This window comes from Rhinoraja longicauda, chromosome 17 (assembly GCF_053455715.1).
Source record: "Rhinoraja longicauda isolate Sanriku21f chromosome 17, sRhiLon1.1, whole genome shotgun sequence".
NCBI classification, from domain to species: domain Eukaryota; kingdom Metazoa; phylum Chordata; class Chondrichthyes; order Rajiformes; family Arhynchobatidae; genus Rhinoraja; species Rhinoraja longicauda.
In genome coordinates, this window is record NC_135969.1 from 26,030,114 (window position 1) to 26,047,565 (window position 17,452).

At 43.7% G+C, this 17,452-nt stretch overlaps 1 protein-coding gene across 1 annotated transcript; it reads left to right on the top strand.

The window, feature by feature from the left end:
- Nucleotides 1-3,289: 3,289 nt before the first annotated feature.
- LOC144601642 (caveolin-2-like) lies at nt 3,290-16,933 on the top strand. Its single transcript, XM_078413871.1, has 3 exons — nt 3,290-3,433; nt 14,149-14,336; nt 16,783-16,933. Exons 1-3 carry the CDS (start codon nt 3,290-3,292, stop codon nt 16,931-16,933), a joined length of 483 nt encoding a protein of 160 aa, XP_078269997.1.
- The last annotated feature ends 519 nt before the right edge of the window (nt 16,934-17,452 follow it).

Below are 17,452 nucleotides of genomic sequence, written 5' to 3' on the forward strand. Positions count from 1 at the left end.
GTAGTGCGTTCGGCAGAACGCACCATGGGAACTACACTCATCCCCCTGCAGGACCTATACATCAGGAGGTGCAGATCCAGAGCAAGTAAGATCATGAGGGACCCCTGCCACCCCAGTAACGGACTGTTCCAGATGCTACGATCAGGCAAACGCCTCCGCTGTCACGCTGCGAAAACGGAGAGGATGAGACGGAGCTTCTTCCCACAGGTCATCAGGACTGTCAACTTTTATAACCCCAGACACTAATAGTAACTTATTAACTTTATTTATATGCTGTAACTGTAATTCTTTTTGTGCACAGCCCGCAGGCATTGCCACTTTCATTTCACTGCACATCGTGTATGTGTATGTGACAAATAAATTTGACTTGACTTGACTTGACTTGATGTGCCTAGGACCTGCTGGCCATTGGCAGCAAGATTTGTACCATTGGGTTGTCCTTCTATCTTCCTTTTATGACAATATACATAGTGGGAATGAAGGGTGAATAACAGCAATGCTGTTCCAGGCATCACAATGTACCCTGGACCGTCCCTCCTGATCACTTCATGCAATTAATACTCATCACCATCTATCTTAGCTGTAACTTTGCAGTGTATAATTTACGTGTGTGATCCCATCGGAAATATATTCCCACTTTTCTAGTTAGGACTATGGGGTAATTTCCCTTACCCAGAGCATCATTAGCATCTGGAACTTGCTACCATAAAAGGGTAACACAGCATGGAAAGCCAGAGTATTGTCTCGATTTAAGGATGCACTTGCCTGTATTCATTTCCAGTGGCGATGCTTAAAGCACCACAGCCAAGCTTCAACTCGGTCAATTTTCATCCCAAAATCCACTGTGTTGAAGTCAATGGAGTTGACTATATCACTATATCAGAGGTATAGTGCAATATGCTGGCGATTTTATACAGGGTACTCAGCGTCAATTACTTGGGATGAACTACCAGGTGAGCCTTTATGCCAGAGGGGAAGTTTGTCCTTCTCATTGGCAGGTATAGCGATTTGTGCGCTCTAACAAACCGTTCTGAGCTCAGTGGTAATCAGTGGGGCGGGCTGGGTATATACATTGAACCAGAGGGAGAAGCAGCAAGCTATGCCTATGAGGTTCAATGAAGTAGGACAGGAGTCTACTGAGCATCCTAAGCCTTGGCATGGCTCAGTCAGCCTGTCTCCAGGCTGCAGGTACCATGCAATATGATTCTCCTTCCCTCTCACCTGCTGGAGATGGTGTTCAGTGCTGGCAATGGGCCCCACTGGCATTCAAACATCCTTTCTTCACATTGGCAACACCAATGGCAGGGCTAAACATCCCCACCAGATGAGGGGGGAGGAGGAGGAGGACCTGAACCCAGTGGTTAGAAGCTGGGAGATTCAGCCCAACTGTTCCCTGTCAGTGCTGTCAATTGTTCTGTATTGTGCACTGCACTCTGGAATTCATTCCCTCACCCTCAAAGGAAGCATTTCAGAGCCATAGGACAACTAATGCTATCATATTTCACATCTTGCGTTACCCTTGCGATGAATTTATAGACAGGTATTTCTATTAACAAGAGTGCAACTTTACCAGAGGTGTTGCTTTAAATGATGCTTCAAATGTCCCTTTGAAAACAAAGCTCCTTCAAGTTCCTCACCTTCTGTAACTATAGTGCTGAAGTGGAGATGATTGAACTTCAAATTCCTTGGCGTAAATATCACCGACATTTTGACCATGTTCAACACATCGACATTACAACCATTAAAGCACACTGACACCTCTACTTTCTCAGAAGGCAAAGGAAATTTGGCAAGTCTCAATTGACTCTTACCAGTTTTTACAAATGCACTGTAACAAGCATCCTGTCCAGATGCACAACGGCTTGGTTTGGCAGCTGCTTTGCCCAACGACGCAAGAAATTGCAGAGAATTGTGAACACAGCTTAGTGTATCACACAAACCAGCTCATCCTCCATCAACTCCATCTGTACTTCATGCGGCCCTGAGAAAACGGCCAGCATAATCAAAGGCACCTCAAACCCAGTCATTCTCTCTTCAACCCACTCCTCTTGGGCAGAAGATGCAAAAGCTCGAAAACACGGAACAGCTTCTTTTCCACTGTTATTAGACTCTTAAAAGGACTTCTCATTTTGCTATGGATGAATTCCTGGCTCTTAGTCTGTATTCGCTGGAGTTTAGAATGATGAGGGGGACCTCATTGAAAATTCCCGGATAATGAAAGACAGAGGTAGAGTGGACGTAGAAAGGATGTTTTCAGTATTGGGAGCCTAGAATCAGGGGGCACAGCCTCAGAATTAAAGGACATACCTTTAGAATCGAGATGGGAGGAATTTCTTTAGCCAGAGGGTGGTGGAACTGTGAAATTCATTACAACAGATAGCTGTGGAGGCCAATATATTGGGTAATTTTAAAGCAGAGTTTGATTGGTTTTTGATTAGTAAGGGTGTTAAAGATTACAGGGAGAAGGCAGGAGAATGAGGCTCAGAGGGAAAAGTAGATCAGCCATGATTGTATGGTGGAGCAGACTCAATGGGCCTAATGGGCTAATTCGGTTCCTATGTCTTGTGGGCTTATGGTCTAATTTCTGATTTTCCAATCCACCTTGTGGTAGACCTTGCATTTTATGTTTTATATGAACTTCCTCTGTGGCTGTAACACTATATACTGCACTCTGTTTATTTTTTCGTTTGCGCTACTTGTAGACTCATGCATGGTAAGATTTGCCTGGAGAGCATGCAAAACAAAGTTTTTTGCTGCATTGCGGTATACGTGGCCATAATAAACTAATACCAATATTTTCAAACTCACCAGTTGCCATTGGGGTAAGATTTGGTGATTGAGAAGGAGGTGGGCTGGTGGAGCAGCAGTTAATATGGATGCAGGTCAGTTTGATTGTTGGAATACTGCAGTCTCTCATGAAATGCTTCCACTTTCATTAGCACTCGGAGGACAAAGTCTATATTTAGTAAGAAAAATCTACAGCCCATGGTCCAAATAATCTGTATTTATTCAGCATTAGGCTGAAAACGCCAAAGCCGGCTGCCATTGGCACACAGCATTGCATCAAGCATTCCTTTCCCCGATATGTCAGAGGCAGAATATTCTCTGGTGCTGCGGGAACAGCTGATGCCAGTGAACAGGCTGATCACATAGCACGGGCTGTCCGACACAGCTATAGGTTTACATGGGCTGGGTCTGCAGCCTCTGCAACTCCGTGCAGAGCTCCCGCTACAGTTGCTGCCTGTCCCGCCTGCCCCAGCACTGACGCCCCACAGTCGGATGTGCAAGCATGCTCACCGACGAGCACTTGAACGAAACCAAAATTGACCTTGACGAGGAGCAAGGGCAACCAGATCAAAATGTTCCAGCAGACAAAGGGCAGATCACGTCGGTGGAAGACCGGGACCCCAGAGGTGTCAATGCCCATTTAAAGGTGAGTTCTGCTTGGCCTTTACCAGGGCCTGTACAAGCAAGGCTGCATGCAGAGTGGGAAGGGGATAGCGCAGTGCAATCAGAGAGCTGGCCCTAACCTTAAGCTGGTGGAAGTCAAACCCCCCTTTAAGGCCGACCACTGAAAAATACAAAGAGCATATTTTTGGAAGCTCCACCCGGGCTGGGAGCTTCACTTGAAGAGAGTTTGGGCTAAAGGATTAGTCAAGATACAAGAGAGTCATGAGTGTTTACTTGTCACGTGGACCGGAACTGGAATAATGACACTCTTGCTTGATGCCACTTTAAAGGCACATTAAATGCAACGTTACCACAAATAAATGTGCAACAAATTATCAGTTATATTAGTATTATAACAGACTATAATAGTGAAAGTGTGTAGGAAGGAACTGCAGATGCTGGTTTACACGGAATATAGACACAAAGTGCTGGAGTAACTCCGCAGGTCAGGCAGCATCTCTGGAGAAAAAGGATGAGTGAAGAAGGGTCCCAACCAGAAACATCACCCATCCTTTTTCTCCAGAGATACTGCCTAACCCGCTGAGTTACTCCAGCACTTTGTGTCTATCTTCGGTATAAACCAACATCTGCAGTTCCTTTCTAAACATCATCTATCCATGTTCTCCAGGGATGCTGCCTGACCCGCTGAGTTACTCCAGCACTTTGTGTCTTTTTGAGTGGTATGTAATTTCTCTGAGCTATTTCATTGCACTATAAATGCATTCTATCTTTTGATAATTTAGCACCTAAAGTATGAATGTTTAAGGTGGGCATGCCATTGAAAGGAAAGACAAGTATTCTAGAAGTTAGATGGTGTCACTCATGTTTGTTAGAGGTTACAGGACCTAATTTGTTTTTACCCAAAGTAGACTGGTGGAAATTATTTTCAGATGAAATAGCGCAGATATGGAATTAGACTGGGCATCCCTGTGCAATGTCTACTCTAGCATGTCTGATATTTTCCCAGTGCCACGCATGCACCAATTGATGCTATTATTTGTGTAACACGCCTCTGCATGTATGGACCGACATAGGAATAGGAAGCGTGCTATAACCATTGATGATCAATCTCTGCAATACAAGGAACACATTACGCCAATATATTAGTTTTTTCACTATTTTAGGGTATACTCTGCTGATGTTGGGTGACCTAATTGAACACCTTCAGAGCAGGCTGCAATCTGCTCAGACACTTTCAAGGTCTACAGAGTGTGCTACCACTCAGAGGCAGTGCTTCTCCAGCATTAAGATGCTGGGACATTTGTTCTGTGGGTGCTTCAAGTGGCGGCACTGTTGGTGACACATCATTACTGAAGGCATCTTACACCCAGGGCCAGGTGGGAAACGATCCTGGGAGCAGTAGGCAAATATGTGGCTATATCAGAACACTTACTCTCAGAGTCTCCAGAGATGCCACGTCCTATCTGGATCTCTCCCATGAACAATATATTTGCAGGGCTAAAAAGAAACTGTTGTAGGAACTCAGTGGGCCAGGCAGCATCTGTGGAGGGAAATGGAGAGACAATACATTTGCAGGCCCAGGTTCGATCCTGACTGCGGGCGCAGAATTTGTACATTCTCCCCGTGACCATGTGCGGTTTCTTTGGGTGCTCCAGTTTCCTCCCATACTCCAAAGATATGCAGATTTGTAGTTTAATTGGCTTCCGTAAATTGCCCCTGGTGGGTGGCATGCAAAATTGGGATAACATTGAACTAGTGTACGGGCAATCGAAAGTTGGTGTGGACTTGGTGGGCCACAGGGCATATTTCCACGTTGTAAAATTCATTTCACTGCACATCGTGTATGTGTATGTGACAAATAAACTTGACTTGACTTGACTCTAAACTAAACTGAACTAAACTGAACCTGTATCCTGATGGAGTCTTTACTGATGGATAATGGAGAATCTCAAAAGCTGATGCTACCTGGACACGTAGAACCTGAAGAACAATTGCTACCCTTGCAATATACAATTTCCCAATGCATTCAGGTGAACCACTCCATACAACAATCTGTAACACCATCACTATAAACCAATACATAGGTTAGACAACCCAGTTGATGCATTAAACAACACCACATCATGATTTGATTGTCTAGCTGTACTGATACTTGCGTGTGAATGAATGAATGAATCCATGCTCCAATTAGTTTAATGATTTGCCACAATTTACTAGCACCACAGGCCTAGGGAGAGTGGATGTGGAGAGGATGTTTCCCGTAGTGGGAGTGTATTGGACAAGAGGTGCACAGCCTCAGGATAAAAGGGTATATTTTTAGAATGGATATGAGCAGGAATTTCTTTGGCCACTGGGTGGCGAATCTGTGGAATTCATTTTTTTGTGTGGTGACCCATTTGGATTTTATGTCAAATGTTAATTAATGTGGTAAAAATTGGAAAAATTCAATCTCGTGCAAAACCACTCCACCATCCTCTGCTCCCCCCCCCCCCCCCCCCAAAGATCTGTTGCTGTATTATCCATGTTTGGGCTAATGCCAGTAGGACACTGGGCAGTGGGAAAAGTGTGATAACCATGGAAGCAAGAATTATGGAAAAGAAAGACTTGCTGGCCTATACATGACTGCTTGGAGCCTGGGACTGGGAGGCTATTCATTGCACCTGGGGCATTCGGATGTGAGGAAGCACTTTGAACCATCATTCTCTCACTTGATAATCAATGCCCTTTTGCTTTTGACGTCCCGACCATGGGGAAAAGACTTTGACTATCTACTCTATCTATACCCTTCATAACCTATACACTCCTGTTACTCAAGCCTTGGTGCCATTCAGTTTTGGAGATGGTATACACTGCAGCCACTGCGTGGCATTAATGAGGGGACAAGTGTTTTAAGTTTCAACGATTTCAGAAAACCAGCCTTTCCACTTTGGATAAGCAACTGAGAAACACTGATTTTGTGTTCCCCCTATCCTCATTCATCTCCTTGGCTCCTCCTACCAAATCATCAGCAATTAATAAACTTTTACCACTCTGTCTCAGCCAGCAACATCGACATTTGCACCTCCAGAATGTTTGATTGCTACCCTCTTATTTATTCCACCCTTTACCCTTTCTCTCCAACTTAAATCTGGTTTGGTTTCTAAATGTTTCCAGTTATGATGAAAGTTCATTAACCTGAAACCTTAACTTGGTTTCTTGCTCAAGAGATACTGCCTGGTGAGCTAAGTATTTGCCTTATCCATTGCTTCCATGTTTTTCAATGCTGTATCTGGTTAATGGGTTCAGTCAAATGGCCACCTTTGTCCGAAATAGTGTTGAATTTCTTAGTTGTTGTTGGCCCTGAGCTAATCCAGGCAAGTGGAGAGCATTCCATCTCACTCCTCACCTGCCTTGTAGGTGGTTGGAAACTTTGGTAGCAACCTTTGTAATTCCGAAACTTACTTTTGCCGGATCTTACTTTTTTTCCCAGCATTATATGCCCAATCTTAATTTCCCTTTAGAAGGTTGTGATGAGACATCTTCTTGAACCATTGTAGCTATTGCTGTAGTCTTTCTTCCATAGTGCTTTTAAAGAAGAGGTTCCAGAATTTTGACTTGGTGTTGAGTTTAGAAGAATGGGGGCGACCTAATTGAAACATACAGAATAGTGAAAGGCTTAGATAGAGTGGATGTGGAGAAGATGTTTCCACTGGTGGGAGGGTCTAAGACTCGAGGTCATCGCCTCAGAATTAAAGGACGTTTTTTTAGGAAGGAGATGAGGAGAAATTTATTTAGTCAGAGAGTGGTGAATCTGTGGAATTCTTTGCCACAGAAGGCTGAGGAGGCCAAGTCAGTGGTATTTTTAAGGCAGAGATAGATTCTTGATTAGTGCAGGTGTCAGAGGTAATCGGGAGAAAGCAGGAGAATGGGGTTAGGAGGGAGAGATAGATCAGCCATGATTGAATGGCGGAGTAGACGATGGGTCGAATCGCCTAATTCTACTCCTATCACTTATGACCTTACGAATAATGATCAGAATGGTCTGTGACTTGGGGAATTTGGAAGTGAGCGGTTACAGACTTGGCAAGTTTCTGCAGATGTTCAAGACTACAGCCATGACACAATGCTGGTGGAGACAGTGAATGGTTAGGCTAGTGAATGGGATGGCAGTCAAGCAGGGTGCTTCGTGTTGCCAGATGCTGTAATTCGTGAGCATTGTTAGGTCTGCAGTCATCAATTCCAGCACAATTCACATTGATTGTAGTATTAGTAACTTGTCCTTAACATGTAGGTAAGTGTTAGAATCTGAGGTGGAGGGCAGAAGATATGAAGGTGGGGCGAATAGTGACAGATTTCAACTTCCCTAATGGTGACTGGGTCTCCTGGAGCGGAAAAGGCCTGGACGGGATGGAATTTGTTAAATGTTCCAAAAAAGCTTTCTTAAACAATATATGGAGGGCCCTTCTAGAAGGTGTACAACACCTGACCTCCTGTTGGAATGAGGTAGGGCAAGTGACCACAGAACTCTACTAGTTTTAAAGTAGTTGTAGTGGTTATAGAGAAGGATAGGACTGGCCCACAGGTTAAGGTCTTAAGTGGGGCAAGACTGACTTTATAGCCATTGGGCAGGAAATTGCAGAGATCGATTGGGAGACTCTGCAGGTAAAGGGATGGCTGGCAAGTGGCAGACTTTCAAAAGTGAAACATCAAGAGTACACAGGGAACATGTTCCTCTCAGGGTGAAGGGCAAGGCCAGCAAGTTTATGGAACCCTGGTTGACGAGAGACGTTGAGGCTCTGATCAGGTTTAAAGGAAGCAAATGTCAGATTTAGGCAGTTGAAATCAAGCAAATCGCTGCGAGAATGTTGGAGGAGACTTAAGAAGGCAACCAGGAGGGCATAGTTGAGAAGTTGAGCTGGCAGGCAAGGTAAAAGAAAATCCCAAGGGATTATACAGGTGTTTTAATACTAAAAGGGGAAAATAATAGGTCCCCTTAAAGATCAGCATGGCTGTCTCTGTGGGGCATCCACGTGATGTGGGAGAAATTAAATGAATATTTCTCATCTGTTTTTACTGAGGAATAGATCATGGAAGCTAAGGAAAGGAGGTATAGGAATTGCAATGTCTTCGATTATCTACGAACTACGAAAGATGTTATTGGTTGCTTTAAAGCGCATTAAGGTGGATGAATCCCCAAGGCCTGACCGAGTGCAGCTTTGGATCTTGTGGGAAGCTAATGATGAAATGACAGAGTCCCTTGCAGAGATATTTGCATCATTGTTAGCCAGCAGTGAACGCCAGGAAGACTGGAGGGTGGCTGATATTTTACTGTTTATTTAAGAAGGGCAGCAAGAAGAAACCAGGGAATTACAGGTCGGTGAGCCTGATGTCAATGGTGGGAAATTTGTTGGAGGGGATTCGAAGGGATAGGATCTACTAGCATTTGGATTGGCAAAGACTGATTTGGGATGGTCAGCATGGCTTTATGTGTGGGAAATCATGGCTCATAAATCTGATAGAGATTTTTGAAGAGGTCACCAAGAGAATTAATGAGGACAGGGCAGTGGATGAGGTCTATATGGACTTTGAGAAGGTGAGATAGCGAATTGGATTCAACATTGACTTGGTGGAAGGAGTCAAAGGGTTGTTGTGGAGGATTGTTTTTCTGATTGCTGGACCATGACCAGTGGAGTGCGGCAGGGATCAGTGGTGGGTCAACTGCTGTTTATTACATACATTAATGATTTGGATGACAGTATAGTTAACATTGTTAGGAAATTTGCAGATGTTACTAAAATTGGACAGTAAGAAAATATGTCTAAATTTACAACAGGATCTGGACGAGTTGGGGAGGTGTTCCAAGGAATGGCAAATGGAATTATAGTCTGACAGGTGTGAGGTGTTGCACTTTGATTTGTCAAACCAGGACAGGACTTCCACAATAAATGGTAGAGATCTGGAGAGTGTTGCAGCAGAAAGAGATCTGGGAGTGCAGGTGCATGGTTGCCTAAACTGGCAAGTTGGGTGGACAGTGTGGTGAAGAAGGTACTTGCCTTCATTGGGAAGGGTATTTGGTACAAAGGTTGGGACATCATGATGCAGCTATTTGGGTTATTAGTGAGACCACACGTGGAGTGTTTTCTGCAGTTCTGGTCAACCAGCAATAGGATGGATGTAATTAAGGTGGAAAAGGTGCAGAGAGGATTCACCAGGATATTACCTGGGCTTGCAGGCGAGAGGTATAGGCAAAGCTTGGATGGGCTGGGACGTTTTCCTTTGGAGTGTAGGAGACTGAGGTGTGACCCGTTGAGGTGTCTAAGATCATGAGGGGCATGGATCAAGTGAATGCTCACTGTTTCTTTCCCCATGGCAGATGATTCTAAAACTAGAGGACAAGATGAGTGGAAAGAGATTTAAGAGGGACCTCGGGGGCAATGTTTTCACTCAGAGGAGAGTTCATATCTGGACTGAGGTGCCAGAAGAAGCTATAGAAACGGATACTATTATGACTTTTACCATTTGGACAAATATATGGATAGGAAGGATTTAGAGGGCTGTGGACCAAATGCAGGCAAATGGGACTAGCCCAGTATGCCTACTTGATTGGCATGGACAGGATTCAGAGCTTTATAGCTCCGTGATTCAGTGATTTTAATAAAATGAGATTAGTGTAAATGGCTGTTTGATGGTTGGCACAGTTTTGAAAGGCTGAAGAACCTCCTCCTGCAATCTATGACTATGTTGCTGGTTCTCTTGTCAATGGTGGACTCATGGGTGTTGATGGCATGGGTTTGGACACTGGTAATGCCATGAAATGTAGAGGAGAAATGGTTAGATTCTCTCTTGCCTTCCTCTTTGGTGACACAAACGTTATTCAACACTGCCAGCAAATGCTTGAATGTTGTCCAGATTTTACTCCACGTCACCGAACTGTTTTGTTATCTGAGGAGTTGTGAATGGAACTAAACGCTGCAACCATTTGTGAAGAGTCTCATTTCCAACTCCATTGATGACTGTGTCAGGACGGCCTCCTGCAGAGATATCCTGGGTCTAAGTTGTTTGTTGTCAACTAACACAGCCACACTCGCGGCCAATGGAAAGTTTCCCCCTAATTTCTGCACAGTTTAATGTTATGAGCATTCCTTAATAGATAATAGAACAGTACAGAAGATAGACACAAATGTTCAGCGGGTCAGGCAGTATCTCTAGAGAAAAGGAATAGGTGACATTTCAGGTCGAGACCATTCTTTAGACTCTTCTTCTCATCCTGAAACATTACCTATTCCTTTTCTCCAGAGGTTCTGCCTCACCTGTTGAGTTACTCCAGCATTTTGTGTCCATCTTTGGTTGCATCTGCAGTTGTTTCCTACACATACTGTATAGAAAAATACATCACAGGAACAGGCCCTTTGCCCCTCAATGTTTGTGCTGAACATGATGCCAAGTTCACATCTGCCTGTACATGATCCATAGCCCTCCATTACCTGCACTTCCATGTGCCTATCTAAATACCTCAAATGCCACTATCGTATCTGCCTCCACCACCACCCCTGGCAACGCCTTCCCGGCCCTCACTATGTGACAAAAAAACCTACTTAATGCCACAATTTGTTAAAAGCTGCCTCGATGTCACTGTCTCATCTGTGTAAGGCTATGATGATTTTAGAGTCAACTAGTTCAAGTGAATTACAACAGCACTGGTGAGCAGATTATTGGTGTGTAAGTGCTGCTTGATATTTTCATTTGCACCACATTCCAATCTTTGGCATGCTTGCAAGTGGATTGATGAGATTTGCATATTTCTGGACAAGATATACCTGACCTAACTGGGCAATTGTTCACTGTTGGGGGATGAATGGCAGGTGTTTACTGGTGCAGCAGCTATTGTTTGTCTGTCTTCAGCAGCACAGCTAGGATTCTTTTGCGGCCGTTCAGCTTTGATGTACAGGGTGTGCAGCCTATTACTGCTTCTGCTGTTTATCAAGGATGTGGACATGGGCTGTTTCCACAGTTAGCACCTCATTTTTTAAAGTAAACTGATGTTACCTTTGACACTTTTCATTGAGCCCAGGCCGGTAATTGCAGAGTAATGGACATGCCAGGGCAGCAGGTTGCAGATTGTGGGGCAGTTCACTTGGGCAGCTACCGTGTGTGTGCTTTTCTGCTCTTGAATTGTTTCTCACTGTCTGTGAATGAATGTTTCGCATTTTCATAAATCCTTTCCAGCTCTCTCCTCTGTCCCTCACTCTCTCTCTCACTCTTTTTCCTCTCCTCTCTCTTTCCCCCCCCTCTCTCTCTTTCTTGCTCTCTCTCCCTCTCACCTTTCCCCCTCTCTTCCCATCCCTCTCCTTCTTTCTCCCACCTCTCTCCTTCTTTCCCTCCATCACCCATCCCCTCCTCTCTCCCCTCTCTCTCTCCCTCTTTCACCCACACCCTCACCCACATATCTCTCTCTCAATTTTGCTTGCTCTCTCTCTCTCTCTCTCTCTCTCTCTCTCTCTCTCTCTCTCTCTCTCTCTCTCTCTCTCTCTCTCTCTCTCTCTCTCTCTCTCTCTCTCTCTCTCTCTCTCTCTCTCTCTCTCTCTCTCTCTCTCTCTCTCTCTCTCTCTCTCTCTCTCTCGCTCTCGCTCTCGCTCTCGCTCTCGCTCTCTCTCACTCTCTCTCACTCTCTCTCTCCTTCTCTCTTCTAGCTTCTCCATAAAACTTGTGGTCATCAGCTTGGTAAATTCTTACTAGTTCAGTGCCAACTTTTTTTGTCCTAAAATATTTCTGTGACATGCCTGGGGGATGCTTCAGTACATTTAAGCTTCTAATATAAATGGTTGTTTTAAAAACTTTCATTTGTACCATCTAGATGCCCAGCTGGAGGATCTATTTGGCCCTCTCCTCTCCTCTCCCCACCACCCACTGCCTCTCCATGTGTCGCTGCTTAACAGCAATTATTTCATTCTGGAAGATAAAAATACCAGCACAGCTGTTGCAGCAACCAGCAACCCTGATCATATCAAGCCCTCACAGTGAGACTAGAGTAGCACTTAACCCATGGCTGTATGTGGAATATTCAACATTTACAGTTAGAAAAATGAAGAAAGCTGAATATGTGCAAGTAGTTGGCATTGACAATAATACACTGCAAACATTTATCCGATACATGACGTTTCCCTATGTTGTTTTGATTTAGGCCAAAAGTCATTTATTTTGAACAGGATAATGTCTCCACTAAAATAGCAGGCACAGGAATGATATCTGAGTATTTTAATCATCTACCGGGAATAATAATTTATGGGCTGCACTTAATACATTCCGCAGTGTTAACAGAAAGTGGGCCGGTTCAGGAATCAATACCACAGCTCTTAGAACACACTATATGGTGCAGTGGCTTCTCCTCGCAATATAGTGCCAGTTTGTGTTCATGAGCCAAGTGGCTGAAGGGATAAGAACATAAGAAAACAAGAAAATAAGAGCATGATCACTTGATCCCTCAAGCCTGCCTCCCTATTCCATATGATCATGGATGATCTACTCTGGCCTCATCTCCCCTTCTGTGCCATAGCCCTAAATTCCTTGATCTTTCAAGAATTTGTCTGCTTCCTCTTTAATACTTCCATTATCTCCATAATCCTGGGGCAAAAAATTCAAGAGGTTCACCATCCTCTTTAAGAAGAAGTTCCAAAGCACCTTGGTTTTAAATGTCTGTCCCCTGCAACAAAGTCCCCTCATTCAAGTTTCTCCACTCGTGGAGACATCTCAACATCTCCCTTAGGATCTTATATAATTCAATGGGATTATCTTCATTCTCTTCAACTCCAAAGCAAATGCATCCAATTTTCTGAGCTTGATAAGACAACCCTCTCATTCCAGGAATTAACTCATTCCCCCTGGAAATTAGCCTAGTCATCCCAGGATTTAGCCTGTGGTGAGTCAAGGCAGGGTGGGGATTGGTGGTTCAACACAGAGGTTAGAGTGTTTGTTTGAATGATGGAGGCACTGGATAACTTAAGGATTAAGACTTGAAAGGATTCAAGCACAATAATTAAAATGTTAAACGTTGGGGCAGGAACCCATTGAAGATCTAATAATGTGCTGACCAGAACTGTACTCAATACTCTATGGGCAGTCTGACTAGCATTTTGTAAACTTGCAACATAACATCTCAACTCTTATATTCTATGTTATGACTTATGAAGGCAAGCATGTCAAATGTCTTATTTACCACCCTTTCAACCTTCAGGGCCACTTACAAGAAACTACGGAATTAGTCCCTTCGGTCTCCCTGTTCTTCAACATTCATTAGAGCACTGTCATTTACTTTATGTCTCCTGCCACTATTTGACTTTTCAAAATGCATCAGCTCACACTTTTCAGGATTAATTTCCATCTGCGATTGCTGTCATCAACTGCCCATCTTGTTGTAGCCTCAGACAACCTTTCTCTCCTCTAATTGTCGCCTCTTCAGGAAGTGTATGCATCAGAGTTCCTGCACTCACTTCCAAGTTGTTAATATATGTGACAAACAACATTGGTTCCAGCGCCGATTCTGATAGGAAGTCACAGAAAATGGAAAGAGCATCCTTGCGCTACTCCACTCTGCCTCCTACTACCAAACCAATTTTGCATCCAATTAGCCAGCCCAAATGAGCTTTAACTTTTATATTGGGGTACCTTGCCAAATGGCTACTAAAGTCCATATAGACAACATCTACCAGCCTGCCTTCATCAATTTATTTTGTTAACTTTATTGTATTTTTCTCCATTAAGGTAAACTTTGAAGATGTGATCGCAGAACCTGATTCGATGCACAGTTTTGACAAAATCTGGATTTGGAGTGACGCCTTATTCGAAGTATCCAAATTATGGTGCTATAGAATCATCTCTCTTATTTTCGCTGTACCTGTGGCTTTATTCTCTGGAATTATCTTTGCTATTTTGAGTTGTCTGCATATCTGGTGAGTTTAACATATGCAGAGTTCATTGATTAGTGTCCATGGTTTCTGTTAAGTAGCTGGTGAAGTTTCTGAATATACATAATGGATCCAACCTTTAGTGTTTTATTTTGACTAACATTGTCCCACTTCCTTCCCTCCTGCTCTAAAGGTATTAACCCTCCCTAGAGTAGGCTGGGAGTTTCCTTTACCTGAGCTGAGGCCATTCTTCATAGTGTAACCATGCTCTGGGCCTTGAGAGGAGTATCAGCAGACATCCGCACATACGTTTTGGAGCGGAAGCTTCCTGGCGGTTTGAGAATCTTGGCAGGGATGACATTTTGGAGATACTACTAAGCATTCTTGAGCATAAATCGTATAAAGTTAGCAGGCAGGTGCAGCGTGTAGTTAGGAAGACATGGCATATTGACCTTAAACATGAGGGGGTTGGAGTTCAGGAACAGAGAACCATTGTTTATGTGGGGCCAGACCTGGGTATAGCTAAAGTCCCCTAATTTCAGAAAGGATATGCTAGCTTTGATGGCAGTCCAAAAGAGATTCATTAAACAAATTCCTGGAATGAGAGGATTGTTTAGTCCTGAGAGACTAAAATGGTTGGATCTGAAGACTAGAATGATGTGGGATGTTAGATTCTCGAGGGGCATTACAGTGTGGCTTTCCTTCTGAGATCCCCACACTCCAGTCTGTAACCAATTCTATTTGTGCCACATGATATCATGAAACGAGAGCAATGTACATGTTAAAGGATTGGGAAACATATTGGCTGCTGTACTGAGTACATGTGTGAAACAATATACAACACATGAATTAGTGCAAGAGTAAGTCACATGACCCTTTAAGCTGCTCTGCCATTCTATTGTATTATGAATGGTTTGATCGTAACCTCAGTTCCACATTTTTATCTACTCGCAGTAACCTGTCACCCTCTTGGTTAACAAATAGCATTCTACTCTGCCTTTAAAATATTCAAAGACTTTTTAGATTTTAGATTTAGAGATACAGCGCGGAAACAGGCTCTTCGGCCCACCGAGTCCGCGCCGCCCAGTGATCCCCGCACATTAACACTATCCTACACACACTAGGAACAATTTTTTACATTTACCCAGTCAATTAACCTACATACCTATACGTCTTTGGAGTGTGGGAGGAAACCGAAGATCTCGGAGAAAACCCAAGCAGGTCACGGGGAGAACGTACAAACTCCGTATAGACGGCGCCCTTAGTCAGGATCGAACCTGAGTCTCCGGCGCTACATTCGCTGTAAGGCAGCAACTCTACCGCTGCGTTACTGCTTTGCTTCCACTGCCTTTGAGGAAGATAGTTCCAAAGACTGGAGAGCCTCTAACTGCAAATATTTTCCACAGCTTGGCCTAAAATTATTTAAACCAATTAGGGCGGCATGGTGGTGCAGCGGTAGAATTACTGGTTCATAGCGCCAGAGACCCAGATTTGATTCTGTACGGAGTTTGTTTGTTCTCCCCATAACCTGCGTGGAATTTCTCCGGGTGCTCCGGTTTCTTCCCACGACCCAAAGACGTACAGGTTTGTAGGCTAATTGGTTTCGGTAAAATTGTAAATTGTCCCTAGTGTTAGTGTGCGGGGATCGCAGGTTGGTGCGGACTCGGTGGGCTGAAGGGCCTGTTTCCACGCTGTATCTCCAAACAAAACTAAACTAAACAATAACAATTAGTTTCTTCTGCAAGATAACACTGCTTCTCCACAACCACTCTGCCAAGATCCCTCAGCAGTTATATGTTTCAATCAAATCCCCTCTCACTCTTCTAAATACCCTCATCTACAAGCCTAGGCAACCCAACCTATCCTCCTCAGACAACGGATGTGTAGATACTGCTCCAATATTTGCAGTGTAATAGCTATTTGGACAGCCATGCATCACCGATGCATTGTAATTCTTGCCCAGATCACGTTTTCGTGACATAGGTTAAAGGGTATAATGGCCAGGACGAGGTATAGGTCCCTGCTCTTTGAAACAGTGCCAAATGAGTGTTTGCATACACTTGGTCGGGCATTTAGCCTGGCTTTAATATCTGATGCAAAAGATAGAACTAAAAATAGCGCCGTGTTCCCTCAGTACTGCTCTGGATCCAGTCCGAGCTTTGTTCTCAGTGTAAGGGCATCAGTCATAATATTCCTAATATTCCGAAGAAGAAGGGTCTCATCCCGAAACGTCACCAATTCCTTCTCTCCCGAGATGCTGCCTGTCCAGCTGAGTTACTCCAGCATTTTCTGTACAACTTTATGACTCAAGAGTCAAGAGTCAAGTGTTTTATTGTCATATGTCCCAGATCGAAAAATGACATTCTTACTTGCAGCAGCACAACAGAATATGCAAACATAGTAGTACGTTGTTCTTATTGTTGCGAAGTCTACTGTGTGACATCATGCTATTACTTTTAATAACTTGTTTCCATCGTCACCCTTTCTTCAGGTGTGTCATGCCCTGTATCAAGAACTGCTTGATGAATATGCCTTCCATTCAGGCCATCTGGGGGACAATTGTGGACGTGGTCATTTCTCCTTGCTGTGAAAGTATGGGCAAATGTTTCAGTGGCATCAATCTGCATATTGCACGGGATTGAAATCCCTCGCTGTCGCAAGTGGTCGATCCGATTGACCCGACAGACTGGATTTTGCGTCGTTTTGCTGACCAGGGTGCGTCACTGTACAGAACTCGTACAAAGCTGTAGATTCTAACACCTTTGCTCCTTTCAATTCATGCCCTGTGCTGGGCGTTTTCGAAATACTCCATTTCAGTGGCATCTTCTGAATTTTCTTTTTTGTATTAAATAAATTCTGCAAACCAATGCAACTTCTGCAACAGAGCTGGAAAAAAATCAAGTAAAGACAAAGCAATGTATGCAATTATGTAAGACCTTGTACATTCTGAAATAAACTGAAAGTATGCTTTTATTTGGTGATTTTTAAATTTGTGAGCTAACAGTGTTAGCTGCTCCCAACTTGTTCTATTCATGTCCTTTGTTGTTTTAGTTTAAGTGACCAGCTGAAACATTTGAAGTCATGAAGGCATTTTAGGGAGTAAACTCAAACTCATTGGTTGCTTTAAATATGGTAACATTACACCAGCTACCAGGTGCCTG

Bases quoted from the DNA above. Each gene is read 5' to 3' on its own strand.
- LOC144601642 (XM_078413871.1), top strand. From the start codon at position 3,290: ATGCTCACCGACGAGCACTTGAACGAAACCAAAATTGACCTTGACGAG. The intron at 3,434-14,148 runs GTGAGTTCTGCT...TTCTCCATTAAG, and splicing joins GTGTCAATGCCCATTTAAAG to GTAAACTTTGAAGATGTGAT. The intron at 14,337-16,782 runs GTGAGTTTAACA...CCCTTTCTTCAG, and splicing joins TTGAGTTGTCTGCATATCTG to GTGTGTCATGCCCTGTATCA.